The sequence below is a fragment of the Onychostoma macrolepis genome, chromosome 13 (assembly GCF_012432095.1).
Source record: "Onychostoma macrolepis isolate SWU-2019 chromosome 13, ASM1243209v1, whole genome shotgun sequence".
Classification (NCBI taxonomy): domain Eukaryota; kingdom Metazoa; phylum Chordata; class Actinopteri; order Cypriniformes; family Cyprinidae; genus Onychostoma; species Onychostoma macrolepis.
The window spans coordinates 2,529,136-2,542,733 of NC_081167.1; the positions used below are offsets into that span (position 1 = coordinate 2,529,136).

Here is a 13,598-nt window from a genome sequence, read left to right on the forward strand (position 1 = left end):
CCTCCAAACTGTTTTAAGCCAAATTAATTGTACTCTGGGAGTAATAATGAAATCACAGCCTGAGTCCACCAGAAAGTCAGAGAATCTTACAGCAGGCCTGCCTTGGAGAAAGACTAATAATATCCTATATAAGTAGATATATGAATTGACTACCAAAACATGTGCCATTTTAGTCCTTGAGATTACTTTGTGAGAAATAAGTTATATAATGTATTATACAAATTAATGTTTGTAATTATTTACAGCCTACATATTAATCCAAAGTCCCAAACAAAACAAAAACCTGAAAGCAGAATGTCTAAAACTGTTCAGATTAAAAAGGGATGCATTTTGAAAATATTTAATTTAAATTTCAAGCATGTAATAAAAATGATTAAAAACTGAGCAAATTATATCCTGTAATGACTGCAGTGTCCAATTGACTGCCTAAAATGATTCAGTGATTCAATAACTCACTCAAAAAACATAAAAGACATTCATTTGTCACCACCTGCTGGCATAAAGATGTAATTATTAGAAATGGTCACTTAATTAATTAATTTTTTTAATGAACAAGTTCAAAAGTCAGTGGGAAAACGCTTAACGTGGCTTTTTGGAAGGGGACGTGATCTAAAAAACACATCTAGTAGCCTATTCAGATTATTAAAGATATAAACTATGAGTACAGGTGAGCGGATGAACCCGGAATATGAACGCAACGCGGCTAAATTTAAGCGCTTTCCTCCCATTGAAATCTTTTATAAAGAATAAACGCTTAACGTGAGACTTTGCGAGTATTGCGTTCATATTCTGGTCATGTCTTGCCTGTACATAGTATAGGCTCTCTATATAGCCTATATAAATTTTCATGTTCATTCATTTTACACCATCTTCCATAAGCCACATTCTACCCCAAGAAAACCCTTAATGTGCAACTCAGCGTGTTGTGTTTATATTCTGGGGTATATTCTGCTGGTCTGTAAATGGTAAATGCTTTATTAATAAGGTGTGTATTGAACTTGGTCCTCTAAACTGCTTTAAGCCAAGTTAATTTAGAATGTCCCGTTTATCATTAGACCACTATCCTGTGACCAATGTGTTTATAAAGTCATTAAGTCAATTTCGACTTGTAAAGTCATGATTTCGACATTTTAAGTCATAATTTCAACTTTTTATCTCATAGTAATGACTTAAGTATGTCATAATTTCGACTTTTTAAGGCATTAATTTTTTTCTTACCTGGTGGAAATGGGCTTCCATATTTATGCTGTGTACTGAATGTAAGATATACGAAGGGTTTGAAATTAACACATGCCAACCCAGTAAATGCAAGTGAAAATCAACTGTGGCATGTAACACAAATTCAGACACAATTTGCCCAGTTGTGATTCATAAATTATGTCCCCCAACCAGGAGACTCCAATATGAATATGAAATATGAAAATATATTAAAAAAAGCACAAACAATGAATGATTGTAGTAAAACTGAAAGGCATTCAATCTTTCAGAAGCAGATTTAATAATAAATACAGTTTGTTTGAATGACCTTTAAAATCTGGTTTATTTCTGATATTTTATTTTGGGTAGTAGAAGTTCTCAGTAGCTGGTAAGTTTATAGCAAAATTTAGCAGCCAAATTGTCTGGTGAGTGAAAAAAAAAAGTAAATTTCAAACACTAAATGTAAATATTCAGTAGAAATAAAGGCTTCTGGGCCAGAGGCATTCCTGTATCTTATTATGTTTTTCTTTTTTCTTTTTTTTTTTTGTTACAGCTGAGATTCCTGCTCTACTATTGAGTAGCCAACACAGTCATCACAGAAGCTGTGAACACTGCTACACACGAGTGGGACCCCCAGGGCCTCCAGGACCTCCAGGTCCTCATGGCTCTCGAGGATTCCCAGGTTTATCTGGTTCTAATGGGCTGCAAGGTCAGCGGGGTTTACCTGGGCGGCCTGGTGTCCCTGGCATGAAAGGTACAGGCATGCTACACACATCATACCATGTCTATAGGGCTGTACAGTATATTGTCTCGGATGTTCACAGAAATTCATTGGTATACTAATTGGTTTGTCAGTATTATTGTTATACCATTAGTATGTCTACTATTGCATAGGGTTGTAATGGTATGAGATTTTCACGGTATGATAATCGTCTCAAAAAATATCACAGTATATATTAAACAATTAGAGTTGCACCGATACTGAATTTCTCTGCCGATACCGATAGCCGTTTATTCAGAATGAATAATGAGTTCAAATTTGACGTAGTCGCATTTGTGCCAGTGCATGGTCCGCTGCTCCAAAACGTCTGCTCTGCTCCATGCATAAAGCGCGCACTGCAGAGCCGCCACACAGTGCAGCAGGAGTAAGATTTCTGATCACGTGAAGAGAGTGAGAGAGGCGCTTTCAATGCGAGCTCTTTGGGAGCAGAGCCTGGTTTATACTCGCCGCATCAGCACGAGCGGCAAAAATGACGCGAATACTGAGGAAACGATGGCAGACGGGACGGAGGATTTGGTTTTCAAGCGAAAGTAAAATAAAAGACTGCTTCTTAAACCGGAGAAGGTGAACATGTTGGTTTTGTCTTTGCTGTATATCTCACGTTACGCTATGGAGGCTTTCTTTAAATGTTCTTTATTTATTTGATTCCTCAGTGTTTGCTAAATGTTCTGGTGTAGCCTATACCATGCCTCGTCTTATTCATTTATGTTAATTACATTACATTATATAAGTTAGTTTGTAGCCTACTGTTTTATTGTTGTTGTGCTTTTCAATTAAGAATAGCAATGAATCCATTTTTCAGTCATTTGTTTTAGTTTTAAACAGTGAATAGATGTAAGCAACACAGACAATTAGCCTATCTTTTCTTGTAAAAAGTGACAAGGTCGTGAATTAGAATTCGAATGAAAGCATCCGAAGCCCGGCTTATAGCACAGCAAAAGAGGAACTCCTGTTCACAAAATTCAAATCACAAATAATACTAATGAAAAAGAACAGGTTGAATGTTAACCACTTTTGTTACCATAAACGTAAAGGTGCTGTATGTAGGATTGACACCTAGCGGTTGAACTAGGTATTGCAGTCCAAATTCAAAATATTGGAGACGTTTTTTTTCACCCGGCCCCTCGTCCTCAGACTTGACGCAGGTTGCCAGATTAACGACACCAACAGAAATGAGCGTACATGACGATGAATGAAATTAAATACACTGTGTTTTCCGTCAGCTGGCAACCCGGGGTGCCGAAATACAATTGGGTAAACTGGCAGTGGGTGGGTTTCACAAACCATAACAAATACAGACATTCTGGGCCGGAATGCACATTTTCAAAGGAGAATAACTGACTGTAGCATTGTTTTTCAGATAAACAAGCATGTTAACTTAGCATGTTTCTTAAATATCTGCAAACATATTATGGTATTTTTATGCATTAGTAGAGTCAAAATCCTACATACAGCACCTTTAAACATAAACTTTCCTTTTTTCTTCAAAAATACCTTAATGCCAGATTTATTAAAACATATATAATTATAAGTAAAAAAGCTCCTCTTCAGTGTTGTTTTATAGCTAAATAATGAACTGTGAACAGCGGAATAACTTTGCTGAGGTAAATGTCACGTTAAGTGACATACTGTTCACAATCTGTTTTATTGGCATCTTTCCGCGGTTGCAACATTACTGATAACAGGAAGTGACATGTTTTACACAGTGATGCACTTTTAGCAACACTGTAAATTATGCCATTGTGTGCTAAACATGCTAGAATAATGGTCAAACATGCTAGCAACACTTACTAAGTACTAAAGCATGTTATTAATACCATGACACAGGAAGTTGTTGTAACTCATGCATACAATGTCTTATCTGCCCCAAACTTCACACCTTTTATAATAGTCCTGGCCTAAACACATCAAAAGGCCAATATTCAGTTAAAATTATAGCGCCACCTGCTGGTGACAGGAAATGACTTGTTTCAAACTAACTTAAACACGCAATGTCTGATCTGCCCCAAACTTGACATATTTGATAAGAGTCCTGGCCTTAACACATCTGAAGGCCAATATTCAGTTATAATCATACTGCCACCTTCTGGCAACAGTAAATTACTTGTTTTACACTAACTTAAACATGCAATGTCCGGTCTGCCCCAAACTTCACATGTTTGGTAAGAGTCCTGGCCTGAACACATCTTAAGGCCAATATTCATTTATAGTGATAGTGCCACCTGTTGGCAACAGGAAATGACTTGTTTTACACTAACTTAAACATGCAATGTCCAATCTGCACCAAACTTCATATGTTTGATAAAAGTACTGGTCTGAAGACATCTACAGGCCAATGTTAAGTTATAGACATAGCGCCACCAGCTGGCAGCAGGTTTGGCACATATAAATGACTTAAACATTTTCCTCTATATTTGGCTTTTTAAATGCATATTGCTCACCGTTCCCTGTCTTTCTTAAGCCACCGTTGGCGGTGAGCCTGGGTGCGAGGGCCCGATCATCGCTGCTTGCAGCTTTAATTGTTGTTGTTATTATAACTTTGAAATACATTGCGCAATGCTAATGTCTTTGTCATAATTTCAAGTTAAATCGAACTTTTATTTTGACGGGTTGTAGCGGACGCGAAGTGCATTTAAAATCATTTAATGCACGGCTAGCCGTTGACTATCCCACTTATTCCATGGTCATTTGCCAAGTTATAGACAAGTTAAAGGGGTCATCGGATGCAAAATTCACTTTACAAGTTGTTTGAACATAAATGTGTATTGGAAGTGTGTGTACACATCCACCATATAATGAGAAAAATCCACCCAGTGTTTTTTTTTTTTTTTTTTAATCCCTATTTTAAAAACCCCTTTCTTAAATCAGGCTGTCCTGAGATTCCTGTCAGAATGATGTAGTTCTGCACAGCCCCCTCCTATGATAGTTGACTGACAAGGCCGTCTTACCTTAGACCTGCCCTGAGTGAGCTGAGAGCTGGGGAGGACAAGATGTCTCCGATTAAGTGACTGAGGTGTTTTGTTGTTGGATAAAGTAATGAATATAGCAGTCATCATTTACTCCCGACATCTGAGCCGCTGAAGAGGCAGAGGATTAACGTAAACGTTACTTTCATTTTTGAAGGGAATGCGCCGATCCCGATCTGCCTAAATGCGTCTATGTTCGTGCGAATCTTTTGTGATCCAGTGAGTATTAGGGTTTTTTATGAATCTTTGCAAATCGCCTTTCCTAATAATGTGCTAGTTAGCCAGTTTCGCGGCTAAAGTAAACAGTACTGCTCGTCACCCCACGGAAGAGAGGGGCGGGGTCAGCAGAGCTCATTAGCATTTAAAGCAACAGCTTGCTGAAAACAGAGCTGATTTTGACAGAGTAAAAAGGGTGTTTTTTACACTACCTTTGGGAAATTTGAACCAAAGTATGACTTTTCATTAAGACCCTAAAGAATCATATCAACTTGTGGAAAATGGGCATCCGATGACCCCTTTTGTTATCAACTTTTTATTTATTTTCAAACACAACATCATAACATCTATTCAAAACAAACAAAACAAAACAACAGACATATAATCAATACTTTAAAAGTCCAGTCAAAAAGGAGAGAGACAGGGAGGAAAAAAAAAACAAGTTATTACATTATAAGAATCATCATTAAGAAGACACAAACTTGGGTTAGCAAAGCAAGCAATTTGTAGTAAGGAGGATAAAACCAGGTTTACATGTGTTCATAGATTAATGACAATAGGACACTCCCAAAACATATAAAGAAAAGTACCTGATGATGCAGTATTACATATTTGGTAGGTAAAATTTGGTTGTAGTTTCATTTTGAATCTTTTGTAAGGAGGTTATGTATGCTCTATGAATGACTTTGAAGTGAATAAGACGATGAGCCAAGTTTTTAGATATTACGCTGAGGTTAGACCACACTCTCTCCCAGTCGACAGATAAATTAAGGTCAGATAATTCCCAATTCCGAATAGATTTAATAGAAAGAGGTTTTGTAATGCAATCAATAATTTTATTATGGTAACAGATGGCTGACCAGAAGATGGTGCAATCCAATCCCGCATAGGATGAGAGGAAATGGGAGATGCCCAAGGAACTCCATACGCTTTGAGAGCAGAACGTAATTGAAGAAAGACAAAATATGCGGATGCTGATAAACAAAATTTTGTTCTTAATGTCTGAAATGAAGAGGCCCTGGTTATCATATACAGTATATCACCGCACGTGTTTACGCCTAAAGAAGACCAAGAGGGTTGGACAAATGGACGATTTCCGCATACAAAATTAAAATTGTGCCATAAAGGTGTACTGTTACAAAATTTGAAAGATCCTCCTATCAGACGTTCAACCGCTTTCCAGATTTGAATAGAATTAGCCACAACCGGAACAAATTTATAATTATCACCTTTTTTCCCTGTACCAGTAAATAAAATATCTTGGAGTATATTTAGTTTAACCTTGTCAGCTTCAATCACTCTCCATGAAACTTTTGATTGAGGATCAACCCAATTATAAAGAGCCTTAAGTTGGAATGAAATACCATTCAAAATTTGGTACAGCCAGTCCTCCTGTGCGTATAGGATGTTGTATCGTGGTAAGTTTGATTCTGGGGCATTTATCATTCCAGATAAATTGAGAAAGTATGGAGTTGATCTCCTTAAAGTAACCTGGAGGGGGAGAAAGTGGTAGCATAGAGAAAAGAATGTTAAACCGAGGTAACAAATTCATCTTAACTGTGGAGATTCTTCCTTGAAGAGAGACTTTAAGATTCTTCCATCTTTGAATATCATTTTTGACCTAAACTAGAATACTATTAAAATTGTCTCTGGCAATCTTATGGATGTTTTTATATATGGTAATGCCCAAATAGATGAAAGATTCCTTAATAGGGATAAATGAGGGAATAGAATAATTAATCTTGACATTCTTAATTGGCATTAAAGCAGATTTGCTCCAATTTATTTTGTATCCTGATAAGCTACTAAAATGATCAAATTCCTTAATTATACTAGAGACTGAAACATCAAAGTGGTCTAAATATAGAATAATATCATCAGCGTAGAATGAAATACTATGATTATGATCATGAATCTTAATCGATACTTCAGATCTCCTGATGGCTTGTGCTAAGGGTTCAAGAGATAAGCAAAACAATAAGGGAGAAAGCAGACATCCCTGCCTCGTTCCTCGCTGTAAAGGGAACGGGGGGGATATAATATTATCAGTCAAGACTGATGCTCCAGGTGAGTGGTATAATGTCTTAATCATAGAAATGAAATGTTCGCCGAAACACTGCAGAACTGCCACATATAATTCCACTCTAGCCTGTCAAAGGCTTTTTCTGCATCAAGTGAAAAAACCGCACAAGGGCTCGAATGAGAGTCTGCAAGGTCAAGAATATGAAAGAGTCGACGCATATTGTCAGACGCATTGTGCCCCTTTATAAAACCGGTTTGGTCCTCCTTGATCAAACTATGAATTACCTTCTCCATACGAGAAGCAAAAATTTTAGCATAGATTTTTAGATCACATGGGATAAGTGATATCGGTCTGTAGCTGGAACAATCTAACGGATCTTGCAAGGGTTCTCCGCAGGGTTCGTAGTGACCTGACCATCCAATGATTTTATTGTGCTAATATATGCCTTAGACTCACATTCTTTCAGCCTAAGGGCTAATAGGTGACTAGGTCTCTCTGATTCAAAATAATATTTTTGCCCAGTCCTATGTAAGATAAATTCCGCCTTTTGAGTGTGAAAGTAAATCATATTCTTCTTTTAAAGAGGACAGCTGTGTAGCCTGTTGCTCTGTAAAATGTTGCTTTTGTAGGTTTTGTAATGATTGGATTTTATTTTCTAATTGTGTGAACTGGTGAATTTTCGCTTTGGCAAGTGTAGAAGAGAAAGATATACAGAATCTTCGTATAGTACACTTAGTCGTTTCCCACAGTATTTGAGGATCCACATCAGAGGACATATTAATTTCAAGAAATTCCTTTATATATTCTTTTGAATAAGTAATGAAGGTCTGATTACTTAATAATGATATGTTAAAGCGCCCTCCAGGGGATTTGTCTTTAATATTGGAAAGAGGAATACTGCACAACACAGCAGAATGATCAGATAATAAAATTGGTAATATAGAGATGGAGGAATTAGACGAAATTAAAGATGGGCTGAGAAATATGTAGTCTATCCTAGAGAAAGTCTTATGTCTATTAGAAAAAAAGTGAAGTCCTTAGATTTAGTATTCTGAATTCTCCAAAGATCAATTAAGTTGAACTCAGTGATAAATCTATTCAGTGATTTAGAAGATGGATTGACTGTTGTATTAGATTGAGATTTATCCAAAGCAGGATTTACGACAGCATTAAAATCCCCACACACCACTAATGGGCAATCAGTATGCTCAAGTAGTGTTTTGGAAATATTTGTAAGGAATTCACTATCTGTCTCATTCGGACCATAAATAGATGTCTGTTGTAAAAAATAAAAGCAACACAGAAACAGGAACAACAAACAACTATAAACAAGAAACAACTCAGACTGCACAATACAGAGAACGTATGTCTGATTGAGCAACAAACAATGGTGATCATACGTAACCGGTCCACCTCAATGCAAGACATGTCCCCAAAAGGCCCACATAGTCAAAAATGATTGTAATTAAACCTACTCCCCATTAGACCCCTCCAAAAAAAAGGGTGTTAGTCTTACCAGTAAAGAGACAGTTGTGCCGGATAAATAGGAACAATATCCCAGGAGGAGAGAGAGAGAGAGAGAGAGAAAGAAAAAAAGAAAAGAGATTTAACAAATGTCCATGTCCACCTTGTTATTATCCTCTCCTGGGCAGCTGGAATCGCTTCCATCCCGGTCATTAAGTTCTTCTCGCTGGGCCGAAGAGATGGAGATGGTGGCCGCTGTTTTTCTGTTGCTTTGTAGAGCTGCAGCATATGTCTTCTTCTGTGACAGTGAGCTGATAAAATCCTCCACTTTCTGAGCAGAGGCAAATGTCATCTGCTCACCTTTGTGCCGTAGTTTAATTACCGCCGGATAGGTGAGAAAGGGCTGGAGACCAAGTGTTGTCATCTTCTTCAAGACTGGATTAAAGCTCTTTCTCTTGATAGTTGTGGCTGGACTGAAGTCGGGAAAAAATAGTAGCGTGACATTGTCCTGCATTTATTTCACCGGATATGCCTGCCGAGCACCCTTCAGGATCGCCGATCTGTCATGCCATCTTAGTACACGGAAGATGAGAGTACGTGGCCGATCTGAGTTTTTCCTTCCATCATACACGCGATGGGTCCAGTCAATCTCGATGTCACGGCCTTTCAGGGAAGGGATCCACTTGGAAAGATTAGCTCTGAAGAAGCCAGTTGCATCGGAGCCCTCCACCCCCTCCGGCAACCCCACCAGTTGTACGTTATTTCTCCTGCTCCAATCTTCAATGTCCGTCATCTTCTCAGTGAGTTGCTCCAGCTGATTTCTTAAGTTTGTGACTGTCCTCCTATCCTCACGTGCAGCTGCTTGAACAGAATCGACCCGGTCACGTGTCTGCTTTGCCTCCAGATCCGCTCTTAGCTCTTTAACAGAATTGTTGGTCGCTTGTATGTCCGCACGCAGGTCACGCAATGCTGGGGTCAGTACAGAGTCTACAGCATTTCTTACTGTTGAGGCCACAACCAAGTCCAAAGTATTTTGCTGCTCTTTAAGTGCTAGCTTAAATTAGCGATAGCACCGTCGAGATCCTCTCTGGAGATGGTGGAATCTTTGAATTTTTTTCTTTAATGGCGATTGCTCAATCTCTCTTTTCTGATTGTCTTTGACTGTTGAAGTATTCATGATGAGCAGAGGTGGGTAGAGTACCCAAAAACTGTACTCAAGTAAAAGTAAAAGTACTTGAAGAAATATTTACTCAAGTAAAAGTAATAGTCTGAATAGTTACTTGAGTAAGAGTAAAAAAGTATCGGATAAAAAAACTACTCAAGTAGTTAGTTACTAGTTACTTTGGATCATATACTGAATATAGTATATTTTTATTTAGATATATAGATATTTAAATAAAATTTTATATACATACATACACACACACACACACACACACACAGCCGTTCAAAATACTTTTAATGTTTTTTTTTTAATGTAATTTATTTCAGTGATGCAAATCTGTATTTTTATCAGCCCGATTTATTATCAGTGCTGTTCTTTTTCAGCTTTCTATTCATAAAAGAATCCTGAACAAAATGTCACAGGTTCCAAAAAATATTAAGCAGCAAAACTGTTCCCTGTTGAAAAAAACAGCATATGCTGGTATGGTATGTTTTGAAGCATGGGATGCTGGTTTGAGCTGGTTTGCTGGTCATGTGCTGGTCCGACCAGCTCAAGAACAGCACATGACCAGCATAAACCAGCATTCCAGCTTCAAAACATACCTAACCAGCATATGCTGTTTTTTTTTTAATGTAATTTATTTCAGTGATGCAAATCTGTATTTTTATCAGCCCGATTTATTATCAGTGCTGTTCTTTTTCAGCTTTCTATTCATAAAAGAATCCTGAACAAAATGTCACAGGTTCCAAAAAATATTAAGCAGCAAAACTGTTCCCTGTTGAAAAAAAACAGCATATGCTGGTATGGTATGTTTTGAAGCATGGGATGCTGGTTTGAGCTGGTTTAAGCTGGTCATGTGCTGGTCCGACCAGCTCAAGAACAGCACATGACCAGCATAAACCAGCATTCCAGCTTCAAAACATACCTAACCAGCATATGCTGTTTTTTTTGTTTTTTTTCAACAACACTGGTAATAAATCAATATATTTGAATGATGTCTGAAGATCATATGACTCTGAAAACTGGAGTAACAGCTGATACAAATTCTGATTTGCATCACTGAGTTAAATTAAATTATATTTTAAAGTTTAATTATGTTTTATAAATGTGTATATAACCTCTGACACGGAGAAGAGTGAAAACTCCTCGCATGACCGCTACAGAACATCTGAACATAACGAAACAAATGCACATTGACGGATCTTCTTCCTTCTGTTCTGCAAAATGTAAACAAATGTAGCCTTTATTTCTGCAAGCGTAAATATTGTGAAAATATCAGTATTAATTGTGTCTAGTCTAGGCAAAGGCATTCCTCCTTGAACTAACGCGGGTTTGGTGGGTGTTTATTTCATACTCTGTGACAGCTTATTTAATGAATAAATTATACAATGTATTTAATGTGTAAGGTAGCCTACATGTACAACAAACTGGCAATGTCATAGTGGTATTGTGTACTGTAATCGAATCTATACCTGTGGAACCGGTAGCACACGCGGTGTTCGTCTAATAAAGATCTTCATAGCTAGCAAACCATAGCCTTTGCAGATTTGCTTTCAACTGACTGTAGATCCAAAGACACGTCTTCAACGCTCTTGATGTTACAACTCTGAGTGAGAACTGCTTCAGACGACTCAGCGCGTGCGGCAGGGAACTGAGCGAATCGTTCAAACTGATTCACGAACCGATTCACTGGTCTGCCAACTGGTTTGATCAAGCCTTCGAACAGAATTGACTCAAAAGAATGAATCATTCGCGAACGGACATCGCTCATTGCCCAGAAAAAAAGTAGACGGCGCGCTTGGAATAAATTGAAGGATTTATAACTTGTAGTATTGCATTAAGATAAAGTAACGAGAGGAGCGTCGCCCAAAGTAACGAAGTAAAAGTACCGTTTTTTCACTAAAAATGTACTTGAGTAAGAGTAAAAGTACCCATTTTTAAATATACTCTAAAAGTATTAGTTACCCAAAAAACGTCCTGATGTAAATGTAACTCGTTACTACCCACCTCTGATGATGAGTTAAATATAGAGTGGTTCGAAATTTACTGACAGGATTATATAATATTTGACAGAGTGAACAGAGCGAAGGACTACACGTGCATCGCTGTCGAAGGGTCACATGGTCTCCCCCGATGACCCCTTTAAAACTAGTATTGCTCTTTGTAGCGCAATATTTGACCGAATGGGTAAAAATAAAAGTTATTTTTGTCAGTTACAGCACGTTAGCGCTAGCATTCTGCCCACTTCAAATCATACACAGAGATGAAATAGTGTGGTAAGACCACATTTATTTGAATGAATTATAGCATGTATTTCAATGTATTATCTATCGATCGATCGATAGAGAGAGAGAGAGATGTGTGTAACTGCTGCGTCTGCGCGTCTCTCTCTACAAACAATTACTTCAAAAACAGCGATTTTACCACCTCGTTGCTGGGAATATAATGTAGCGATCTAGTATCTAGGCTATTTTATTAATAAAAATCTATGCAATCTATGATCTCCGACCTCTCTCTCTCTCTCTGTGTGTGTGTGTGTGTCTGCGAGTGAGTGATGTGTGTTTGGGTTTGTGTGCATTAGGGATGTGCATCTCCATAACTGAGGCCGATGCGATACGCATCTCGATGCATAGCCAACGAGACGATACATTGAAGATACATATGTAGCAGCTTGCGATGCGATACGATATAATTCACCCCTGTTACGATGCAGTGCGATCTGATTTCGATTTGATTCAATTCAACACAATGCGATTCGATGCAATACGATGCAATGGAAAAAAATATGATTATTATGATTATTTCTTTGGATCAGACAGACAGCAAATCATAAATTAACTTGTGTTTTCTGACTTCTAACGCCTCGAGGCCTGTTTCATAAAACAAGTTTACCAAATAGGCCAGGCTTATTTCAGTTAGTCTGACTCACTGTCAAATGATTTGGTTCCATAAAGCAAATTTAACAAAGATCAACCTCAGTCACTGTGGCTACTTATGCTGGAAAGCTAACCTGGTTCAGGGCAGGCAAACTGTCAGGCTAAGCTGAGCTCCTCACTGACCAATAGGAATGCATTGATATTACCACCGACTGTCTCACATACTATCATAGCCATGCAGCCTTTCTCTCTGGTTTTATAACAGCTGTACCTTTTATAGTTTGAACAGATAGCATTAGAACATTACAATCTAACATTGCTCTTTAAAGCATTAGCAGTCACTAAACTAAAAGTTAAAATCACTAAATTAAAACTACATTTTAACTGCTATAAGAAACACACATTAACTCATCTGAGCTTAGTAATTAGGACTGTATTAGCTTACACTTTATTTACCCATTACAATAGTCCCTTTACAGTTACTGCTATCATAACATGCATATTTGACTCAGAATTATTGCGCTCCGTCTGTTTAGCGTGCATGCATGCAGCAGCGCTTGTCCACTCGCGTAAACCCACTCCTGACAGCAAAATGGATATATTTGCATGACTTTCTAACATTTACAGATGAAAAATATACTCGTGACATGTCAGTTACGCACTGAGGAAAATAAAACGTCTCAAATGCATTAAACAGCACAAATATATTCGCTGTTTGCCATGGTGGATAGATTTGATCCATGATTGACATTAACTTGTATCCGATGCACACTTTTTAAACTGATGCATCGCATCGTTAACTATTTTTGCCGATGCACCAAGCGAATCGGGGAATCTTCCCATCCCTAGTGTGCATCAATTAAAGCAGCGCATTAATATGGAACGGTGATTAAACTGACTTGGAACTACC

General features: G+C 37.8%; 1 protein-coding gene across 1 annotated transcript in view; it reads left to right on the forward strand.

Annotated features, from left to right (window-relative positions):
- Positions 1-13,598, forward strand: part of col21a1 (collagen, type XXI, alpha 1) — a 129,881-nt gene that overhangs the window by 112,171 nt on the left and 4,112 nt on the right. Inside the window, 1 exon segment of the mRNA XM_058795230.1 lies at positions 1,751-1,951. Coding sequence (XP_058651213.1) covers positions 1,751-1,951 — 201 coding nt within the window.